This window comes from Umbelopsis ramanniana, assembly GCF_025399195.1.
Source record: "Umbelopsis ramanniana AG unplaced genomic scaffold K450scaffold_64, whole genome shotgun sequence".
Lineage (NCBI taxonomy): Eukaryota > Fungi > Mucoromycota > Umbelopsidomycetes > Umbelopsidales > Umbelopsidaceae > Umbelopsis > Umbelopsis ramanniana.
This window is the reverse complement of record NW_026252150.1, coordinates 1-21,621: the sequence shown is the minus strand read 5'-3', so window position 1 is coordinate 21,621 and position 21,621 is coordinate 1. Positions and strand designations below refer to the sequence as shown.

The following is a 21,621-nucleotide window of genomic DNA, read 5'->3' as shown; positions in this document are numbered from 1 at the left end:
CCAATAAAGCTGCAATTGCATCTTTCAATGCCAATGTTTGGTGAGGGAAAGGCAACGTAATTGGCCATCGGCCCGATTCTCCGTCTTATCCGCATTAGTCATATTTTAAAAGCCCGCTTGGCCTTTGCACTGTTGCAAATCGGTTATACGCATTTATCCGGCAACGCGTATGTTGTCTTGTCTGATGATGGCAGAGGTACGCGTCTCCACTTTATTAAAATATATATATATTGTCTACCAGTGGCTCACAATTTACACATCAACACAACTCTGATACATATTCTCTATTATGTCAAACAAGAACTTTAATTCCAAAACTGAAGCTGAGGAAGTCGCTACTTACTTTGAAAACGAAATCAAGGGAAAGACCGTCTTGATCACTGGATGCACATTCGGTGGTCTTGGTTATGAGACCGCAAGAGTGGTGTCAAAGCACCATGCTGGCTTAGTTATTGTTGCTGGTAGAAAGCAAGAGGCGCTCGACGATGCCATTGAAAAGATCAAGGCAGAGACTCCTTCCGCTAACTTACGATCCCTCGTTATTGATCTCGCCTCGCTCGAGTCGGTCCGACATGCTGCTGCCGAAGTCAACACCTATCCTGAAGCTATTGATGTCTTGATCAACAACGCCGCTATCATGGCATCACCATATCACACCACCAAGGATGGATTCGAAGCTCAATTCGGTACCAACCACATCGGACCCTTCCTCTTCACCAACTTGATCTTGCCCAAGATCCTTGCCTCCAAGACTGGTGCGCCACGCATTGTCAACGTTTCCAGCAACGGTCACACTTTATCTCCCATCCACTTCGACGACCCATTTTTTGACAACGGTAAAGCCTACAACAAGTGGTGGGCATATGGTCAATCTAAAACTGCCAATATTCTGTTTTCTCGTGAATTGACCAAGCGCTACAAGAGCGCAGGGCTTACTGCCTTCAGTCCTCATCCCGGTGTGATCTTCACTAATCTTGCTCGTGATGTTGATATGGCCGAGTTCTCTGTACCAATAAAGGATTACGAAGGTAATGTACTTCAAGTCAGCGAAGCGGATTTCAAGTCTCTTGGTGCAGGTACTGCAACTCATATTGTTGCTGCCTTTGACCCAAACATTGCTTCGGAGTCTGGATCTTATATGGAGGATTGCCAGATTGCTATGGATCAAGCTAAGCCATATGCCAAAGATGATACAGAGGCTGCCAAGCTGTGGGCATTGAGCGAAGAGATTGTTGGACAGAAGTTCTGATTGGTTACTGTAGTAAATCTCAACCAGATGTAGCCCATAGTCATTATAGATCGATACCCAGCTGTAAAAAATTGTCCAAATTCTTCTTCGTATTTTACGGCTGAATAAATAATATAACTAACTGCATTAAATCCCGTTATCTCCGTTGATGATCATACTCTTCTGGAAATTGTTACCATTTATTCGTATCGATCATAATACAGACTTCTTTTTCCAAATCCGTAACTCAACCACACATCCCGATGACAATAGCCTATGCGAACTGGATGGCCAACCCCAAGACAACCAATATATTGTTTGTTCGTTTAATCGCTATAGGAACAACGGACAGACACCTTTCAGTCTTTAACTATCATGCATTAGCATTATCCTTTCGCTTGATCTTCAGACATAAAGGCTCCACACATTCAGAAAGAATCAGCCTTGCCATTGACATGGATTTAGGGACATGTAACACCAGACATTCCAGGCCCTTCTTGAAGGAACGTCGGTGAATCATGTTTCTGCCTTTGATCCAAATCTTACCTCGGAGTCTGTATCTTGCTTGTTACGTTACCATGAATGCCGCAAGCCAAAGATTGTGAGGGATGAAGATAGTTTCTGTGGCTCCATAGCATGAACACCGGTTTTTGCGATGTCACAGGGTCCTATAAACTTTTCAATGGCTGTCATTTTTTTACTGTTCGTCCCTGCTCCGTCCGCATGATCTGCCTCTACGGCCTTTGAAATTGCTTCCAGAACGGTCGGCGACGGAGTTCTAGTAATCTCGATGCAAATAAAATTATGAATGGGATATCCAGCAAGTCCACCATCCGTTGTAACAGCGTGAAAGACGTCTTCTTCCCATAATATGTCGGTAGAGGTCGAATCATCTCTTCTCACTCAACAAGTGATGCATACTCTTTTGTATGCTCTTGCGTTGCAGGAGCGAAACAAAAACGTTTTGGAGAGGTACAGTTTACCCGCTGCTGTAACCACATAGCGTGCTATCGTTGCTCGCGCTATAGTTGTGGCGATCATCATGAGTCACGCTTGCAAGGGCTCAGTGAAACTCTGATTGTGAGGTGAAAAAGAGGGCAGTGTTTGCCAAAGCAGTGCATGGCAACCTATGTTTCTCTTCAGGACGAGCAAATATTTCTAAGCCACCTATGGAAAGCAGAGAAGTGATGGAACAGATTGGAAGTTGCCAGCAGAAATAAGCGGGGATTACCGACTTTGGCAAAAGGCATCAGATATTGGTGAAGACTGCATTGGGAAGATACCGTTTGAAATTGTTCGAAGCGTAACACGGAAGCCACACTGAAAGTGTTGGTAACAAGGCTTGACTTGGCGACACCTGCGAAAAGTATTGGTTATGGGCGAGCAGCCACATTGTAAGTGGCAGGCGAGCCTGAGTTGCTGAGCCAAGAAAAAGAAAAAATAGCTACAGAGGTATATATAGCTTGAAAGGGCGTTAGTTATATGCAAATGGTAAATTGCGTACATGGGAATCGGAAGAAATATTGCGATTAATTGACGATATATTTCTTGGTTGCCATCTGAGATGGTTCGTGTTCTGAATTCAATGTGGGTGTTTCTTACGGCGTTACCGTGACTTCGAAGACCATGGCCAAGCTAAACACTGCGCAGTAAATAAATGGCTAGTGATTATGAAGTCACCATCTACAGCAATGGGAAATGAACAACATTAGGAAAGAAGTAATAGAGAAAAGAAATGATGTGCAACGGTGTCACCAAGCAAGCAAGCGACGCTAAAATTTTTGTCCGTTTCAAAACTTTACCTGGGTTTCTGGGAAGGGGGGACTCTCGCCTTCTGACTCTGAATGAGGTTGTGGCGCCTAAAAAGGCTATTCGGCAAATCACAGAGCCTATATTCTCTGCCGTCTTTCAGTTTGCTTCTTCATCTTTCTCTGAAATCTCTGCCTTCAAATAATCACCACCCACATTTGATGGAATATAGATATCTAGGCAATTCTGGACTCAAGGTAAAGCATTTTCGGGACAATAAACTCGACTTCCGACATGGAATGAAAATGCCCGCTTTTTCTTGATCGATGCAAAATCTCATGTTGTGCGTTTCTTCAGGTCAGCGCGATTGGGCTCGGATCTTGGGTTACCTTTGGTAGGATTATAAACGCAAAACAGACTATAAACTTGACTCCCACTAATCCAATATAAACATTTGCATCGTCGCGAAATAGCCGGTCAAATTGATGCTGGTACGTTGTGTAAAAAACTTTTTTTTTTTTTTTTGAAAACTTGCGCACAATCTTGATAACTGACGCAATGAACACTACTGCTGTTACTAATGGTACTACTCTATCTATAGCTACGGCTGCTGATTGTATGCGTGTTGCCTTTGAACATGGTATAAATTTCTTCGATGTGGCTGAATCTCATTCAGGTAGGTCAAACAGGATAAAACTTTCCCCAGCAAGGTGCAAATGAGCATGCTGCACGTGGATGCGTCCCTTCTATCCGCTCAAAAGGCAGCTCAGAAACTCACATATCTTGGCATTACTAGGTGGCCAAGCCGAAATTGATATGGGCTTGGCGATTCGAAAACACAATTGGAAGCGGTCTGATTTTGTAATTTCAACCAAAATCTTTTGGGGAGGAAAAGGTCCAAATGACCGTGGCCTATCGCGAAAGCATATCATCGAAGGTTTATCCGCCTCACTCAATCGTCTTCAGCTGGATTATGTCGACATTGTCTATGCCCAGAGACCAGACATTGATACCCCCATGGAGGAGACAGTACGTGCATTCTCATGGTGCATCGATAAAGGCATGGCCCTCTACTGGGGAACCAGTGAATGGCCTGCATATTTAGTGACGGAGGCTATCGCAGTTGCCAAGCGACTTGGCTTGATTGAGCCTATTGTTGAGGTAAGCATTTGGGAGAGACCTTTTCAATGCAGGCGATAAACTATACTGATTGTCTATTTCGCTTTGGCCCGACCCATTACCTTAGCAACCTCAATATAACATGTTCCACCGCGACAGAGTGGAAAAAGAATACTTACCTCTCTATGACATTCATAAGCTGGGCATCACAACCTGGTCGCCGCTTGCTTCCGGTATGACACACTGCAATTTACAAAGTGCTTTTTATTTACCCTTGTCTCACCATGCTCTCCCCCCCCCCTCAAACGTGTAGGCGTTTTAACTGGCAAATACAATAATGGGACTATACCACCAAATGCTCGATTAGCCATCCAAGACCATCCAGTAATGAACCGTCTTCGAGCTGGATTCTTTAGCGAAGAAGGAAGACGAAAAGTTGAAAAAGTTAAAATGCTAGTGGTAAGTAACATAGGAGAAAAGGAAGATCCGTTGCGACATCAATGGTAACATGGCCTCATTTTGCGGCGCTTTTATTTTTATTTGCAGAGGATTGCACAAAAACTCAAGATAACGCCGGCACAACTTTCCATAGCATGGTGCTTGAAAAATCCTAGAGTTTCCTCCGTCATAACAGGAGCATCCAAGCCCTCGCAGGTCGAGGAAAATGTCCAAGCTATTCGCTATGTCCATTTGCTGACGGATGAAGTGATGGCGGAGATCGAAACGGTGTTGAGTAATCGACCAGACCCAGCATTTAACTTTAGGCATAGTTGAAGTGTGACTACTTTTTAAACGTCATAGGCTAATCAAGTTAAAGCATTAAAAAACGAATCCAAACGTTCTCCCCACTGTAATCTCTTTTCTCAACTCAAACCACGAATAAAATATGTTGCGATCAACTCTACTGAAAAACTCACCTATCAAGCGTACTTTCACCCCATCTCTCGCCGCTGTTCGACCTTATCATCAAAAGGTGTGCAACCATTGCTACTACTTTGTGTCACACACAACCCATTTGTACGCATATTGACCCCTTTTTATCCAGGTGATTGATCATTATGAACGACCGAGAAACGTCGGAACACTCGATAAGAAAGATAAATCTGTTGGCACTGGACTGGTTGGAGCTCCAGCATGCGGCGATGTCATGAAGCTACAAATTAAAGTCGACGAAGTGTCGGGAACCATCACCGACGTCAAGTTCAAGACCTTCGGCTGTGGCTCAGCCATTGCCAGCAGCTCCTACATGTCCGAACTTGTCAACGGCATGACGCTCGACGAAGCTGGCAACGTCAAAAACACTACCATTGCTAAAGAGCTCAGTTTACCCCCCGTCAAACTCCACTGTTCCAGTATGTACCACGATCTACGGAGATGTATAGCTCGAGATGATTGTTAATTTTTTTTTCTTTTAGTGCTTGCAGAAGATGCTATCAAATCAGCCATATCCGACTATAAGAAGAAGCGTACGAGTACCCAGTAGGTCAAGCGCTGGGTTTTCTGCTTACTTCGTTCGATAGATGTCTTTATCAGTAAATTTATAGTCTAGTCGATTCTGTGAATGACTCAGAAACAGAAAGAAAAAAAAATACATTGTATATATCTTTACAGCTTGTATCTCAAAGGTACAATGAAACCACAAGCAAATCCATATTCTATGTACACTGCGCATGTAAATTGTGTTTTGGAGTGATCAGAGAAGCAAAAAGAGTTGAATGCCATGAGATAGTAGTGGGTTAGATGTGGGTATTGCCCAGTTTGTCAACAGTTCCTCGTAATTCATCGTCTTCATCGTCGCCGTCCTCCTCCTCCTCTTCTTCATCGTCTGCTTCTTCGCTGTCCTCATCTTCTTCTTCCTCTTCTTCTTCGGATGTCTCGTCATCGTCGCTATAGCCACCGTAAGCGCCAGAATGATTTGTGTTTGCAACCAACAAATCATCGTCGTCATCTAAGTTGATATAGTCCATTAGCTCATGCTTGACATGGATTCTATGGGTCAAAATGAAAATTTACCTTCATTCACTTCCCGAGCAACTTTATGTTCATTTGCAATCTGCTCCAACCATTCATTTTGCACTCTGACGACGTCTGCTGAATCCTGGCATTTCGCATACTTGGCCAATAAATGGCTGTGGATATGGTGTGTCAGCTACAGTCTTATTGTTTCTTACGCTCACCAAATATACATAACTTACCCATTGACTTTGCGGAAAGCATGACCCCATTTGAATTTTGAGAGTAATTCCTCGCCGTGTTCAGGAAACCCTAAAATAATTTGTATGTTGGCACCACACCACCTATCTTTCCGTGACAGCGACACGTTTAATCACTCAGCTTACCTGTAATGTAGAAGCAGGCTGCAAGGGCTTCAGCACAGTTCAGCTTCCATGGCTTACCATAGTTGACTGGATTAGTAGCAACCAGGTAGGGGACTATATACCGCCATTCAATAATCAGCAACCAAGCGTGTAATTACCCTTTGTAAATCATGATAGAGAGTACTCACGTAATCGGTCGCCAGGAGACTTGATACGAGAAAATGGCACTTCATCAATTTTCGCCCATGAGCAGTCCACCACTGCTACGCCGAATTGCTCCACTATATGTCGATCTGCAGGCGACACCGCCTTCTCTCCTACAGGACTACGAGCGAAAATTGAGTCCAACTGCATCAAACCGCCCTTTCGTAGTGATGAAACCACATTTACCTTGCAACAATGCCTCTGAATTTTTGCGTCACCTTGAGGGTTTTGAGCATATTGTGTCTAGCCAGTTTCACACCCGAGCATCTCTTTGGATCACAATGTTTGAAATCCTGAAACATGGCAACTTGGTCAGACGACGGAAGCAGTTCGTCTTCTGAAGCGGGATGGTGTACTTACCCACATGGCTACAGGCATAGGAATATTCGAGCCTAAACGTCTATGCATTAGCCTATACGGCTTGTTTTATGTTTCTGGAGACATGGTGCTGCCTTACCTGTCTCTTCTCCGGAGCCTTGGTCTTCATTGTGCACTTCTCGAGTATGACTGAAGAGAAACCATGAGGGAATGAATAAAATAAAAAAAAGCGGGGTGTGCCGCAATCGAGAGCAACAGCTACCTTCTGTGATTATCCTTTCTACCCTTTCCTCTTGCCTTTGAAGCGCCTCGCGATCGATTCTGCGAGCTGTATTCAGCTGATCCTTTCTTTCCCATTGCACGATTTGAATAGAGATCTGCAATGTCAACTCTATAAAAAATTGACGAACATACTGAGTGACCCGAAAATTTTTTGAAAGAGCGCAGACAACTGCTCTCTTGGAAAAATCAAAAGACTTGAGCGAGAAGCTGGACGGCCGAGGTGAGCAGGCAGGCGATATGCTTATCTGAATGGCAAAACATCAGCTCGGTCCGTTGATGTCCAAATAAGCCTTGTCTCGTTTTCCTCAGTCAGCCGCGTCTTACAACTGGCCCGTGTTGATGACAAGATAGTCCATACATGGATATTTCACCCTCCACAGTACAACTTCGAAAGTCATCCAGTTGTTCCTGTGCTTGACTGTAAAGGAAATAGTCATGTGGTGACACTATTACCAAACACTTCAATTACATTACTATGGGGTATTGATCACAGAAGATAAAAACTAAAATTTCCTTAGTGTTCTCTTGTATTTATAAAAGGTATATTATATAAAAAAAAAAACAAGCGAGTAATATGATAATTACAAGAGAGATCAGGCAGTATATACAGATTAAGCGGATTACACGCTAACGCAGGGTTCGGCTGCAGTAATTTATACAATGCTTTCGTGTGTTGCAAAAGCGGGATATCACATGAAGCGTTTGCCTACTTTTGTGAAAACCTTTGAGAAAAACCCCGTCTCGGCTGGCAAGTCTTCAGCCAAATCCATGGCTAACTGAGAATCATCGTAAGCTGCTACTGAGCTTGGGGCTATGGTAGGCGCTCTAAAAGGGATATGTTTTGGAGGCGGAGATTGTGGCCGTCGGGTGGTGGTCTGAGTGACCATGTCTTGTTGTTGTAACAAGATTTTTTGCGTCTCCGCGCCCGTTCCATCGGATATGATGACAACCGTATCATTGAAACTAACTTGACGATGCGCTCGTTGACGCTGGTATATCCATTTCTCTCGCTCCTTGGCCACATCCGGTGTAGGTGGCAAAAGGTCATGCAAAAGTGATTTCTCGTGCCTGGATCGCATGGCGCCGCCGTTTGGTATAGCCGCTGACAATAGATGGGCTGATGCTCGCGGTGAAGAGTGAGGCCGAGGAATGATGGGAGCGGGTGACAGTGGTCTGTAACTGTCGGAAAACGTTCGCTCATGGCGAGCTTGCCTCTGAGGCACGGCATTTCTCAGACCATAGGTATCTTGAGGAATACGGTTATGAGGCCATGATGATGATTTAATGTGCGTCTTTGCGGACCTCCGTCCAAGGTTGTTACTATCGTTTTCTGTGTGCGAAGGTAAGTGACGTAAATCGTCTACGGCCGACATGATCGAGGGACACCGAAGAAGAAGCAAAACTGAAGTAAAAAGCCGAAAGTGTCTGGCTTGAAATACAGTTTTCACGAACAGTCAATCGAAATGGAAGAACGAGTAAGCGGCCGAACAGAAGAAAAAAAAAAAAAAAAAAACTTTATAATTTTTTTGACCCACCCACCCTGTAATATTTTTAGAGAGGTTGTCGAGAGTACAAATGAGGCAGTCGATGTCAGAGTGTCCAAATATCTCCGGCTTGATCACGCTTCGACCTCAGAGTGGTCAAACTATGGACTTTTAAAGAACTCTGTAGTGTGTTTATGAGACCCAAGCTGCGACGCTTGTTCAATTACAAAACTTCTTTTAGCCTGTATCTATTTGCATAACCGAAGCGGTCCAGGCCGTCTATGACTGAGCTTTTATGCTACCTTGACAGGTGGAAGCACAGACCTGCTGCTGCATTCGGAACCTGAAAGGTCCTTTGCCTGATAGAGCTTGGCCCATTATGACTCTCTCTTTTTTGTTCTTTGTTTTTCGCTAATAAGCTGAGGGGAAATTTTTTCAAAAGCGTTCCTACCTCCGACAACCGTCAGTAAGGAACCGAAAAAAATTTCTTACAATGATCCCAAACCTATTTGTGAGTCTACCGCAACACCAACAATTCGATTTTTTTCTAAATTTATGTATGTATTTTGAAAGTGCATAGTTTTTTGGCGTCTTTCGATAATAAAAAATGAAACTCGTAGAATCATACGATACTTTCTTGGCCCTTGTACGGTTGTTTTTTTTGGTTTTTCTTTACATTGATTTCACGGACTTCAATCTAATTCGGGCCATACCAGCTTGGAAACGGCTGACCCACTTCGGAGATGAAATGCTACTATTACTGCCAGAATCACTTTTCTCGTTGTTGGAAGATTTAAGTTCTTTTGATTTGGGTGAAGCAGGAGGGCTGGGTTTGGGGCGTTGTTTTTTAGGAAGTTTCTCAGTAGTCTTCACGGGAGGTCGACTTTGCTGAGCAGTCGTTGTGGTGTATGACCGTGCCAATTTTTTGATAGGCGGTTCTGTCTTCATCTCTTGGGCCGTGCGAGAGCGGCTTATAGGTCCTGGCCTCACCTCTGTAGTACTTGACAAGGTTGGACTACTGCTGCTACTCGATAATGCTGGTGACGTGCCTTTCTTTTTGGTAGTATGGGGTTTGTTTGTTACACCACCACTTCCCATGCGTTTAAAGTAAGCCAATGGAATATTGTCATCATAGTCATAATCTTCTGGCATGGAGTTGGCTTCCATTGTTACCGCAGCAAGAGGTACTGGCATAATAGGTTCATACATGTAACATTTCTTGAGCTTAGGAGAGGATGTAGGCTTGTACTGCATAGGCTGCATTGAGGGATCTTGAAAATTAATTAGTGGTTGAGGAGCGACTCCGTACATGTGAGGATAAAATGGAGAATAATAGCCTCTGTACTGTTGTTGGTACATAGGCCATGGCTGGAAATCATTGGTTTGGTATAAATACCCTCCTCCACTTCCTGATGGTGAAGGTGACCTTGTATGTCTACGGTCTACTCGAGGTGGACCAGCACTCTTTGGTCTTGAAGTATCGATCGAGGTGGAAGTGTCGGTGGAAGTGGTCGACAGCGAAGGTATGGACTGTTGCGATATTCTACGGTTATCATCTGCTATCATTACGTTGGTGTCTCGATAATAGTCTATAGCCGTGGTAGCCATGGAGAGTTGCAGTATGGGGCCTATAATACGATACTATACAATTGAACTTGTTGAAAGAAGACAGACAAAGGAGTGAAGGCCTAACACCAGAATTTCTAGCATGAGGGGAATATGTATCAGACTTAGGTCTTTTTTGTGTTCCTGATCTGGAATACCTCGGCTTGCAGGCTTGTTCCCAAATTTGTTGCCTTCGCCTTACTCACTTGTATATAACAGCTTTCCCTGGCTGTTTACCAACTTCACCGACTCCTATATCGCATACAACCTCGCGCTTCAGAGATGTGAATAGTAAGAAATAGTGTGAACAAAAGTTCCGCTTGCTTACATCGAATTGGTTTATACAGCGACACACTTCAGAGTATTCTAAAAATAATGTTTACTGGTGTGGCATAAAGGGCAAACAAACACACCTTCGTTACAATGACTGCATACGCGTATCTTTGAAAATTTTCCATCGCTCCGTCGTCATTTGCATGAAAGACATGCGTTACATTGTTTTCTTCACTGGGCAAAACACTGCCATCACTTGATTTTTCATACCAGCCAAACCCAAAAAGATCCTTCGCTATGAAGGGGAATAATAGGAATGAAATTTTGCCACCTCCATGTTTACTTTTTGAACCTTGAAACTAAGCTCACTAGGTAGATTACAAAACATAACCAGGTGTGCGGGGGCGTACAACCTATCTTCTCCATTTATCCGGTTGCATCTATGGAATAATTCCATAGACTTTTGGCAAGATCCATATCTTGCGCTAGATCGCTCTTAGTATCTTCTCTACCATCCGGAACAGCAAGAAGAGAGCCTGGTGCCGCATAATCCTCCAAAGCACAAACAAAAATAGGATATGCCGCTTCATCTGGAGAGGGCCGGTCGGCAAAACCATCCCATGGTGGCTGTTCAAACCCGTTCTCCTGTCGATAAATGTCTATGGAGGGAAAGGTGGTGGGCGAAAATAGAGGAGAAGGAGTCAGGTGACGTTCAGGAGGTGAATGGGTTAAGATAATCAAATAAAGGAACCCTTACTTGTCTTCACAGGGCCGGGAATAATGCCATAAAACAGGGGAGAAGTAGGTGATTCGGAAGGTGGCAATTCAACTTGCGTATAATATTCAACGTTGAGAATTTGCGCCAATTTGGATTTTGTGTATGCTGGAAAGCAAAATCAAAATCGATCCAATCAAAATGCAATTCCCGCCATCGGAAAAAAACGTCATGTCGTCTTACCTTCGGTATGATCGTACTCTTTCTTATCGAAATTAATATCTTCGAGGTCTAGGTCTTTTACCATTTTGTGCATCCCCGATGTTATATTGATCACTTTGGCCCTCTTGCCCCGATCCTTCCCTGCTTGCTGTAGAAGAGGCAACAGCAGTTTGGTAGTAAGAAACGTCGAGCTGAGGTAGTTGACTTGCCATGTCATTTCATACCCATCTTTTGTCGTTTTCTTCTCGTTGGCTTGTAAACCGGCATTGTTGACCAATATATCGATCGGCTGTTGGAAACTTTGGCAGAACGCTCGAACCGATGCAAAGTCAGACATCTCCACATAATGAGCAAAAAGTCGTTTCTGAACATCCAAAGCCCGGCCAGGTTCGTGCTCATTGACGTATTCTACGATTTGTTGTATTGTCTCATCTCCTTTAGTCTTGGTACGTACTCCAATATGAACATTGGCTCCCAAGCAGGCAAACACGCACGATGTGATGAACCCAAGTCCTGAGTTGGCTCTGTAAAGTGCCGTGTTGGTGTCAGATGGATGGCCATTGCTTCTAAACCGCCGACTACACTTACCCTGTAACCACTATGGTGTACCCGGTCAAGTCTCTTTGTCCTATCCAGGTGGATGCTGGAATCATCTTCTCGCCAGTCTTTTTATAATGCATGGTTTTTGTTTATGAGAATTTTTCAGGATGAGAAAAAGAAAAAACTGCCTGCCTAAACGCTACGGATCAACCTTGAGCTAAAATAGGTTAGGTAAGGCACGGATAAACTCATAGGCGACTCCAGCGTATGACAAAATTGTTGCATGCAAAAGATGATGAATTGTACAAAATTAAGTGATAAGGTGTATTGGTTTGGTATAAATAAAAATCTACAGTGTGTAAATGTTTCAAGGTCATTGGTGTTGTATCGTGTCAGGGTTGCTTGCGTTTTCACCACTGAAAAAAGGAAAGGGAAGGCGTTGTTACGCTGGTGTTAAGAGCGATTGAGGTCATGACCATTGAGCAAAAGCAACAGACGTGTTAGACTTACAGCCTCGCTTCAAGCGCTTGCATACGTTCCAATATGTTTGCCGTAAGCTGTTTTTGCTCCTCTAGTTGAGTGCTGGAAGAGAGAAAGTTTGTTCAGCATTGAAGATCATAGCTATACCGACGGCGTCTTGGTACAACGCTCTCCTTATACCATACATACTTTAATTCTGTGTTCGATTTCTGGAGGTCTTGCACCTTTTCGGCAACCAGTACAGCCACGCGTGATTCCAAGTGGGCTTCCACTTGCTCATCCTTCAGCTTAAATCGTGGCCATGGATCATAGTTCCCAGCGGCAAACCGCTTCCATGGCTTCAATATGCGGTTATAGTAATTTGTTCGCTCCGTGTCGTCGTATCCATCATTCTCTCGCTCTCTGAGACTCCCGCTTTGAGAACCCGTCCACCTAAATGGATCATATAAACGTCTTTTGGCTGATCCATCCACTGCAGAATCCGACATTCGCTTTCTTGTCCGCTTTTTCCCGCGAAGTACTGCCACTCGCAATGCCTGACCAAGTTTAGGCGTATCCGAGAGCGCTGATGACATGGATGGCTCATCTTGTGAAATGGTGTTTACAGTGGGTGCGTTTTCTATTGTCTTGGACTTTGTTGCAAAATTAAGCGAACTAGACGACGAAATAGATGTTGAGGAAACTGGCGACTGACCAATGCATTCACATTCCAACCATGACTCACTTGTAGCTATCCATAAAATAACTTTGGCCGGGGGCAATATTGACTATCATCATGCCCTGTGCTTTACCTCCGAGAGAAGGCTAAACTATACGATTAATACTGACGCTTTTGCGAATGAGAAGTTGAATGATACATACTTGAAGGATTCGAGTCATTTTAGAATCTCGAAAGGGGATGCGAGACTGGCAAGTGCAATAGGTTAGCATTTTCTCCGATATCGACACTGTCCAACACCAATTGTATACGTACAGATGCTGCGTTGATGGACTCCACAACTTGACCGAGTACAAATAAACTCTTGTTGATCGCTCCACTTTCAGCCAACCTCTCTTTTCCATTATCCGTCCTTCGATTGTCTTCGGAGCCAGCAAGATCAATAAGGTTGATTTTACCAGACAAGGCATATTGTTCTGTATCGCTATCATCATCCTTCTGTGGCTCATCGTTGTCCATGGCCACCGTCACTTGGAATGACAAGATTGCATGTGATCGACTGGAGGAGACATTCATTTTGGTGCTTGCCGTTGATCTATTTTTACAGGCATTACTGTAATACGATGGATAAATGATCTTCGAAACATAACAATCATGAAAACAATGTCTTTTAAGACACCTACTTGTATATGTGGTCAAATTCTTCCAGTGAATTGATTTCTCTCTATTGGCGCGTGTTAGCAAAGGGATGGTGGGCAGCTAATATGATCCAGTCCATAGGTCAGCGCACTCACATCTGTCAGATTTGCAACAAAGATATTGCGAGAGGAGTCTTCCCTTATGGACAAGCCTGCACCTTGCTGAAATTGACCAAGCGATTAGCACGGAGAGTAATCATATAAAAGAGCTGCGAATTCCACCTACCCCTTCCCGTGGGATCAGTAAATCGTAAACCAGCTCTTTGTAAATCTCCATGTACGAGACGTGGACCTTCACTGTGTGCTTTGGGTAATCCAATCGCCGTTGAAAAAGATATTGCGCCACTCTAGGTATAATGCCTGGCTCGTCTTCTGTACCTTGCATTGTGTGGGTTTTACCTACCAAAACGATACACGTCAGGTACCATTCGCAGCTGCCCACTTCTTTATCAACCCGACACTGTACCTGATCCTGTTACACCGTAGGCAAATATGGTCGAGTCCTGTTGAATACAAGGGATATGGCTATTAAATCATTGCCCTTGTCCCTACGTCATATAGAATTACATACCATGCCTGAAAACACCTTGCCGATCATAGGTTGGACGTCCTGCTCATATATATCTACTTGTTTCGCCTCTGGCCCATGGCACGACGAGAATCTAGCAATCTTACGTATTAATATTTGCTAATTGCATTACTGGATTCAAGCATGCTGGAACCAAGTTACCGAAAGGACACTATTTCGTTCGTGTTGCGTTGATTGGTGATCTTAATTTCGCTTCCTTCTACCGCAACGGAATCGTCAGGAGCTTCATGGTCAAGAAATGGCCGAACCCTGCAAACGACTTTGACTTTTTCGTCAACACCACTCTTTTTGATGCTCATCGATGGTGTAAGGCAAAGGGAACTAGCGTGCGCGTGGACGCGCTTTTAGTCGCTCTACCTTTTCTAGTGCACGCTTTTTTTTTCCTGTTTTTATGACAAAAAATACTGAGACTCAAACTCCATCAATTTAAAAAAAAAAATTCGTTGAATGATTTGAAAAAACCGGTTCAACGTGGTTTATGCAATGCAAATATATTTTCACGCTGAAGTGGTCATCATTCATCACATATTCTCTTCCTCTTCTCTATGAATCAATTATTCAAACCATTGGCTTACCACTCTCTTGTTCCTGTGCCGTTGCGTTCACGGTCACTGCACATCAGTCGGACCCTGGCAGGGGTCACAGTTGCCACGTACCCAGAACCAGGTTTGACTGCGGGGCTGTCTGTTATCGTTGGTGGAGGCCCAAGATACGAGACTGAGGGTACTGCCGGAGCGGCTCATTTTCTGAAGAACTATACATTCATGGTAAGATATTTTGGTTGCGAATTGGCAACTGCATAATCGCTAAACGAGCTCCTCTGCAGAACAATCAGAAAAGAAAAGCTTTGCGAATAGTCCGAGAGGCAGAACTGACTAGCGCTATTTTATCTCGAACACTTACTCACGAGTATTTGTCTGCTCAGGTCCAATTTCTCAAAGGCGATGAGTGCGTAAATTTCGTATTAACAATTTACCGAAAACAACACTTGTAATGTAAACTTGAAATTGACAAATTACGATCACCTTCTAGAGATTACTTTTCCGAAATACTTTCCGATGTCATATGTAGGCAAACATATGAGCCTCACGAGTTTCCGCAAGTCCATGAGAGAACAAAGTGGCAGACTCAAGATGCTAAGCGGCACATCAACGTCGAAGGATTAGAAAAGGCACATCAGCTTGCTTTCCGGAATGGTCTTGGAAATCCGTTGTTTTCCTCTCATCAAGACCTAGTAGATCACGTCAAGGTGCGCATGTTTGCAAAGACTATTTTCACAAGTTCAAATATTGTGGTGGTGGGCAGAGGAGTAGATCACAAAGCGCTGTTAGGATATGTCCACCTCTACTTCGACTTGAATGACCCAGAGCAAATCAAGCATCCTTCCACTTATTATGGAGGTGATGTACGTACCATGAACACCAATCAAAATGCCCACTGCACCATGGCTTTTCGGGGTTTTTCGAGTGGCTCAAGTGCGTACTATGCATCCAAAGTACTGCAGGAGGTTCTAGGAGGGGGGAATCATCTGAAGTGGACAACTGAGCAATGCAAGCTTGCTGCTGTAAAGTCTCAAATTTCGAATGAGAGCGAAATTACCTCATTCAGTATTGGTTACTCTGACATTGGCTTATTCGGGTTACAGCTCAATACCCCCAACCATGACATGGGTAAAGCTGTAAAATTGACTATGGATGCCTTGGCTACACTCAAAACCCACATCACTGATGATGAGATGCAAAGAGCAAAAAACATTGCAAAGATGAATTTCATGAACATTGCACAGAGTCGACTGGACTCAATGGATTTTGTTGGGTTTAGTGTGAGTACGATTAAATACTTTCTCGCTGTCGAGGTCTTTCTTAAAATTATATTTTTTGTCTAACATTCTTTGAAGATACTGAATGGGAACACCGGTAACTTTGAAGATATTTTGGGTTCTATCGACAACGTTCAAAAGCAAGACCTGCACAAGGTACAAAAAGTATAGCATGATGAGATAAATGCAGAAGCAATGAGATTCTAAGGCCCTTATCTTACACTTAGGTGGCATCTGACATTCTTTCTAGCAAACCAACTTCAGTCACAATTGGAAATCTGCACTCCATCCCGTACTTGGACCAATATTTTGGTGGCAATACTACTTAGATGCACGTCTTCGATGCAATATCTCAGTAACGAAAGAAAAATACAATTGAAGCTGATTATCGTATTATATATAAATAAAAAACTTTATACTTTATCTTTGCATTATTGTGTGTCAGGTTGCAGAATAATAAAAATCGATTATTTCAGCTATAACTCTAACAATTAATCTTGTTACAACATCATCTTCAAATCAAAAGAAACAAAAAACACTATCTCCAACTCAACGATTACATAAATAATTTTGGGTTTAAAGGAAATAAAAGAAGAATTGAGTAGTCCTTAAAATTGGCTAGTTACTTCGTTTACATCTCTATTGCTTATAAATATTTTGACAAGTTTCTGACCCACTCTTATAATTACATTTCTGCATTTTTTTTTGTCATGGGCTTGGTTTAATGTACTATGTAGTATATTCTAGTAGATAGATATAGGAAAGCTTGAACTTACTTTAACTGTATGCTTTAAAAATGAAAAGTTCTAGATTTTATATTTGGGTGTTCGGTTTAATGACTCACACATTGTAATTAGACAAACAAATCACAATTTCAAACAGTGAATCTCTAAAAGTATAACCGCTTCATATGACTTAAAAATAACTGTAATTGTAATTGTCAGCTTAAGCAAAGTATTTAGCCAGGCGGGGGTCACATCGGCAGAACAAAAATATAAAAAATAAAATGCAGCTTGTCGGAGAAGATCGAGACTGCTTTTTCTTGCTACCTCTTCACCCGATGACATTCTACATGACAATAGCTGCATCTATCTCTATTGAAAACTAAAGAAAGTGTTCAATACCAGTTTGTTGATGGTTCCAATATACAAAGAGGTATTTTGTATTATTAAAGTTTACGCAACATGTCGTACATATGACAATTTCGGACTTGACACTCTTCTTCGGACATGAAACAAACAACATCGCAGTTGCAAAAAAGTTTTCAAGTAGAAGCTTGTGTCTGGTAGCGACCCGCTCGTTTGCCTGTACAACTCCTCTTACAGTCGATCAACCTCGATGATTCAATGAAGATGCCTCCACTAAATGGTCTATTCTGTATGACCAATCCCAGTATCTGCTGGAAAACAGTGGAATCTGAGTTTTTGCCTTTTGCACTGTTAGCAAATTTTTTCCTGTCAATCAATTTTTTTTTTTTTTTTTTGCCAATTTATCTTTCTCCCTCCATCTTTCTCCCTCAAACCGGCTTTTTTTTGTCTCTAAGGCTTTCGGTCTGTGATCTCAACCTGTATTCATTATTTAGAAGATTCCATTTGACAATAACTAGGTATTACCGATGGATCAAATTAGCGTCTGTTGACAGTGCCTTATATGCTTTACCTACTCTGGCTCAGCCAAAACTCAAGTGTAGAAACGTAAGTGGATAACAGTTTAATGTGACTTTGGCATGCCTCGCAGGGGCTTATGGAGGAGTCAATGCAACGACGCAAAATACGTGTGTATGTTGAGACTTGGTCTAAAACACTACAAATTTCAGTGATTTTGAAAGGGCAGGATGGTAAGTTTTTCAATCGCCGGTGATCAGAAGTAGTATAAACCAACGGGAAAATAATGTAAGTCGGCAAGAGATGCTTGTAATTATTGATTTGGAAATAAAAGCTATATTTCTAATAAGATGTTGCAGCGCAATTTATTCAGTTGTACAGCTTCTAGAGTCAAAGCATATGCTTTACAGCATCTATTGGCGACTTCTTTCATGGTGTCTTGTGCTCTCGCTTCCAAAGTCGTTCAGTTCAGAGCTATCGGGCTTATCACCTAACCAGATTCGCTCAAAAATGACATTGGCATTGGAGTCATCTTTATTTAAGCCCTCAAGTTTGCTACCACCATCGTGCTTGACTTCCTCAGGTGCTGCTGCCTTTTCCGCTTTATCAACATTCCAGGTGAACAGCCTGTCAAACTCAGTTTCTTCTATTTGGCAGCACTGGAGCCGGTAGCAAAGTTTAATTGGTTTTCCTCCGCCTGTCTGTCTATCCTGGCCGTATACTTGGACCAAAATGAGAGACCTGATATCATGAACGATAGCGATCTCTATTGATGACGCAGTTTGATACTCATACTGTTTTCCCGCCTTGATAAGCTCTTCTGCCCCTAAAAATCGAGTTTTCGCGAAGCTCAATTTTGTCCAACCACTTAATTTTTGTAGTAACTGCCTTGCGTCGTCTCCCTTGACAAGCTGGACCTCAAAACACATGCCAAAGTGACTGACAGTAACTGGAGCTGAAGCTCTTGAACACTTTGCAATCAAATAATTGGTTTGACCAATAGCTGGTAAATAATCATGAGGTATCGTTGGAGTGGTGTGGAAGCTTAAGAATGACAGATCGCCTTTCTGGATAGCTAGCTCTCGAAGTAGTCGTTCACGAGATTTGAATCCTTCGCCATATGCTAGTGTCAAGTGGACGGAAAATATTCCTGCCAAAGCGTAAGCCATGTCTTCTTTGCGTGTTGTTTCTCGAACGTCCATTCTTGCCAATACCTCAGCAGCATTTCCTGGTCGATAATTTAGGTGAAGATCAAGAGTACAAAGGTCTTGCTTTTGCTCAATAGCCAATTCTTGTATGGTGACGATTTTCCCACTTTTTGATATTCCGTAAAGGACTCCAGCTGCAGCACCTTCTTGTAGACACCATCCTCTGCTGCGCCATACATCAAGTGTAGTATCAGAATCCAGCACGACGGCGGCACAGCTAGCATACCATTTGTACATAGAGCGGATGGCTTCATCAAGCTCGGATAAATTTGACTTGTCAATGCAAATGGTGTCCATCCATACGTACTGCGTATGATCCAATAAAGTGTCGCGAGTCCGCCGCAACTTGCCTGACATTTCACTAACATTGACTGCCTGGTTATTTGGTTGTCTCCTTTCTATCACATCGCGATAGTTAATTTCTGGACTACACCATCTATGAGTGACGAATACAACATCTCTGGCATCGATGTTATCTACTAGTTTATCTTGATGCAAGTCCCATACTCGGTTTACTATATGTTGATGTCGGTCTCGCCAGATATTGACTCCAGCAGCTTTTGCAGCAGCCACTGGTGATAGTGGTCGGTGAGCAGATTGTGAATTACATGAGCACTGACGTCGGTTTCGAACATGCCATAGTGCTGATGGTTTATCAGGTGGAGTATTTCGTAAAGGATCCAATTGGACACCGAGAATAGCCATGACCAACTTCTCGATGTGAGTATCACCGCCAGTAATACTGAGGATACTGAGACCTGCTATCAATACGGCATGTAAATCTGTTGCCATCTTTTGTTCTGACCCTCCTAATACATCTGAAAATATCTCTTGATCGATCCGAGTACATGATCTTCGGCACACGTATACAGCGTCAACAAACCGAAGGTAAGGATGACTGCTTTTATGCCACCTTGGTACAGAAAAAGTAGTGTTCTTGGATGGAAGTTGAACAATCAATTGACCAGGCTCTCGAATGATACCATTCATTTTGTCAAAGTGAGACGCCCACTTTGGACACTTTGCGTCGGACGATCTGTCCAACTGCAACATGAAGGAATTGGCAGAGGTGAAAATTCTGGCAGAAACGCAGTCGAGCAAGGATTGAATGATTGTCGTAAAACGGTTTTCAAAGGGCGATCTACCCAGCTTTTGCGAGAATAAAGGTCTTCCAGCAGTGCTACTTTGATACTCGGTTTCGTCGATAACAAAGGTCTCATATAACTGAAGGCGTTTAAAAGACGGGAATCCAATACCACCATACTTGTGATGAATACTATCAACTTGTATTTGATTGTGTAGGTTGACTGTGACAGCAAATCCGAACAAATTAGCTGAACCCTGATATGCAAAGGCAAAACATGCACATATGAAACAAATACCTACTTTTTAATCCATCAACCAAATTATCCAGCAATTGATATGGAGAGTACTCAACTTCATCAATATGAATATCATCTTTATCTTTATCTTCATCTTCATCTTCATCTTCATCTTCTTCTTCTTCATCATCATCATCATCATCATCTTCATCATTATCATCTTCGTCGTCGTCATTTGCTTCATATTTTGATGGTGAGCCCAAAGCCATACTCCATTTTTTTTTCAACTGTTGATTGGACGGCTCGGACAGCATGTTTCGTAGCGTTGAATTATTTTTTTCCAACTTATCCATAGCATTTTCAACACCGTTAAGGTCACAACCAGCATCGATGAGCAACTTGATCACGGAAAGGAATCTACGCAGCTCGTTATAGTCTTCATTAGGTGGGAACAATTTTATGATGTATGCCAAGGAATGAGATTTTGCTGACATGCCATCAATGGAGGCGCCACTGTCCAGTAACAACTTAACCAAACTTGGTTTCCAGTTTATTGTTGCAAGTTCCAAAGGGGTTGACATCTTGTTGTCCTTGCAATTGATTTCTCCTCCGTTTTCAATCAATAGAGCACATTCTGCTATGAAATTATATCCAGCCGCTATATGTAATGGTGTTTGATGATGCCTATCCTTCACATTGACATTAGCATGTTTTACCAATAACGAAACCAATTTCGAATTTCCCATTTCAATAGCAATATGTAATGCTGTTGATTCGGATTGGAGATAATTAGTTGCGTTAATATCAATACCGAAGTCAATCAGCAAGTTTGCTAGGTCAAGTGAATCAAATTCTACTGAGATATGGAGAGCGGTTTCGCCTATCTTGTTTTTAGCATTTATATCGACTCCTTCTTGAAGTAGGATATAAGCTATTTCACAATTTCCTTTTCTAGCAGCGTAGTGGAGAGCTGTATCTCCATACTCATCGCAAATATGAATGTCGTAGTCGCAATTCAACAGTAGTCGTACTGCTTCAATTTGATCCAGGGAAATATAGTGATGTAGAACACCTCGGTTTTCATCTTTAGGGTTCCTAGTAGCTATGCAGGCTCCGCGATCGATCAGTATGGATATTATTTCCGGATATTGACCAGCCAAGAACAGCGGTGACCTTCCATCCTCAT

At 42.7% G+C, this 21,621-nt stretch overlaps 13 protein-coding genes across 13 annotated transcripts; 4 read left to right on the top strand and 9 right to left on the bottom strand.

The window, feature by feature from the left end:
* Positions 1 to 190: 190 nt before the first annotated feature.
* On the top strand, positions 191 to 1,387 carry K450DRAFT_256773 (uncharacterized protein). The gene has a single exon (XM_051591558.1). It carries the CDS (start codon positions 290 to 292, stop codon positions 1,247 to 1,249), a length of 960 nt encoding a protein of 319 aa, XP_051441446.1. The 5' UTR covers positions 191 to 289; the 3' UTR covers positions 1,250 to 1,387.
* Positions 1,388 to 2,288: 901 nt separating this feature from the next.
* Positions 2,289 to 2,898, bottom strand: K450DRAFT_256770 (uncharacterized protein). Its single transcript, XM_051591557.1, has one exon. The coding sequence runs from the start codon at positions 2,732 to 2,734 to the stop codon at positions 2,456 to 2,458; it is 279 nt and encodes a 92-aa protein (XP_051441445.1). The 5' UTR covers positions 2,735 to 2,898; the 3' UTR covers positions 2,289 to 2,455.
* Positions 2,899 to 3,135: 237 nt separating this feature from the next.
* Positions 3,136 to 4,975, top strand: K450DRAFT_256767 (uncharacterized protein). The gene is made up of 8 exons (XM_051591556.1): positions 3,136 to 3,234; positions 3,335 to 3,371; positions 3,451 to 3,468; positions 3,579 to 3,653; positions 3,774 to 4,138; positions 4,224 to 4,329; positions 4,410 to 4,555; positions 4,643 to 4,975. The coding sequence occupies exons 1-8, from the start codon at positions 3,199 to 3,201 to the stop codon at positions 4,868 to 4,870; spliced, it is 1,011 nt and encodes a 336-aa protein (XP_051441444.1). The 5' UTR covers positions 3,136 to 3,198; the 3' UTR covers positions 4,871 to 4,975.
* Positions 4,976 to 5,589, top strand: K450DRAFT_192569 (uncharacterized protein). The gene is made up of 3 exons (XM_051584465.1): positions 4,976 to 5,069; positions 5,142 to 5,448; positions 5,512 to 5,589. Exons 1-3 carry the CDS (start codon positions 4,983 to 4,985, stop codon positions 5,577 to 5,579), a joined length of 462 nt encoding a protein of 153 aa, XP_051441443.1. The 5' UTR covers positions 4,976 to 4,982; the 3' UTR covers positions 5,580 to 5,589.
* On the bottom strand, positions 5,590 to 6,232 carry K450DRAFT_256762 (uncharacterized protein). Its single transcript, XM_051591555.1, has one exon. It carries the CDS (start codon positions 6,042 to 6,044, stop codon positions 5,790 to 5,792), a length of 255 nt encoding a protein of 84 aa, XP_051441442.1. The 5' UTR covers positions 6,045 to 6,232; the 3' UTR covers positions 5,590 to 5,789.
* K450DRAFT_179275 (uncharacterized protein) lies at positions 6,093 to 7,026 on the bottom strand (the record flags this gene model as incomplete). The annotated part of the gene is made up of 6 exons (XM_051584310.1): positions 6,093 to 6,225; positions 6,292 to 6,361; positions 6,427 to 6,528; positions 6,603 to 6,739; positions 6,805 to 6,911; positions 6,979 to 7,026. 6 exons carry the CDS (start codon positions 7,024 to 7,026, stop codon positions 6,093 to 6,095), a joined length of 597 nt encoding a protein of 198 aa, XP_051441441.1.
* A 689-nt stretch (positions 7,027 to 7,715) lies between these two features.
* K450DRAFT_256755 (uncharacterized protein) lies at positions 7,716 to 9,039 on the bottom strand. The gene is made up of 2 exons (XM_051591554.1): positions 8,758 to 9,039; positions 7,716 to 8,643 (listed from the first exon to the last, which is right to left on the bottom strand). Exon 2 carries the CDS (start codon positions 8,589 to 8,591, stop codon positions 7,908 to 7,910), a length of 684 nt encoding a protein of 227 aa, XP_051441440.1. The 5' UTR covers positions 8,592 to 8,643; positions 8,758 to 9,039; the 3' UTR covers positions 7,716 to 7,907.
* Positions 9,040 to 10,581, bottom strand: K450DRAFT_256753 (uncharacterized protein). The gene has a single exon (XM_051591553.1). It carries the CDS (start codon positions 10,308 to 10,310, stop codon positions 9,375 to 9,377), a length of 936 nt encoding a protein of 311 aa, XP_051441439.1. The 5' UTR covers positions 10,311 to 10,581; the 3' UTR covers positions 9,040 to 9,374.
* Positions 10,582 to 10,739: 158 nt separating this feature from the next.
* K450DRAFT_256740 (uncharacterized protein) lies at positions 10,740 to 12,313 on the bottom strand. The gene is made up of 4 exons (XM_051591552.1): positions 12,106 to 12,313; positions 11,539 to 12,041; positions 11,338 to 11,463; positions 10,740 to 11,239 (listed from the first exon to the last, which is right to left on the bottom strand). Exons 1-4 carry the CDS (start codon positions 12,195 to 12,197, stop codon positions 11,007 to 11,009), a joined length of 954 nt encoding a protein of 317 aa, XP_051441438.1. The 5' UTR covers positions 12,198 to 12,313; the 3' UTR covers positions 10,740 to 11,006.
* On the bottom strand, positions 12,143 to 14,807 carry K450DRAFT_256731 (uncharacterized protein). The gene is made up of 12 exons (XM_051591551.1): positions 14,624 to 14,807; positions 14,465 to 14,555; positions 14,360 to 14,396; positions 14,120 to 14,292; positions 13,990 to 14,055; positions 13,879 to 13,919; positions 13,511 to 13,808; positions 13,399 to 13,443; positions 13,262 to 13,341; positions 12,727 to 13,191; positions 12,568 to 12,639; positions 12,143 to 12,473 (listed from the first exon to the last, which is right to left on the bottom strand). The coding sequence occupies exons 1-12, from the start codon at positions 14,779 to 14,781 to the stop codon at positions 12,431 to 12,433; spliced, it is 1,569 nt and encodes a 522-aa protein (XP_051441437.1). The 5' UTR covers positions 14,782 to 14,807; the 3' UTR covers positions 12,143 to 12,430.
* Positions 14,808 to 14,991: 184 nt separating this feature from the next.
* K450DRAFT_283420 (uncharacterized protein) lies at positions 14,992 to 16,685 on the top strand. The gene is made up of 5 exons (XM_051593475.1): positions 14,992 to 15,249; positions 15,309 to 15,430; positions 15,515 to 16,304; positions 16,380 to 16,457; positions 16,529 to 16,685. Exons 1-5 carry the CDS (start codon positions 15,028 to 15,030, stop codon positions 16,628 to 16,630), a joined length of 1,314 nt encoding a protein of 437 aa, XP_051441436.1. The 5' UTR covers positions 14,992 to 15,027; the 3' UTR covers positions 16,631 to 16,685.
* A 1,604-nt stretch (positions 16,686 to 18,289) lies between these two features.
* On the bottom strand, positions 18,290 to 20,425 carry K450DRAFT_256719 (uncharacterized protein). The gene has a single exon (XM_051591550.1). It carries the CDS (start codon positions 20,164 to 20,166, stop codon positions 18,319 to 18,321), a length of 1,848 nt encoding a protein of 615 aa, XP_051441435.1. The 5' UTR covers positions 20,167 to 20,425; the 3' UTR covers positions 18,290 to 18,318.
* Positions 20,426 to 20,941: 516 nt separating this feature from the next.
* Positions 20,942 to 21,478, bottom strand: K450DRAFT_165238 (uncharacterized protein; the record flags this gene model as incomplete). Its single annotated transcript, XM_051584046.1, has 1 exon — positions 20,942 to 21,478. A coding segment is annotated over one exon (537 nt), but the record flags the coding sequence as incomplete, so codon positions are not given.
* Between the last annotated feature and the right edge of the window lie 143 nt (positions 21,479 to 21,621).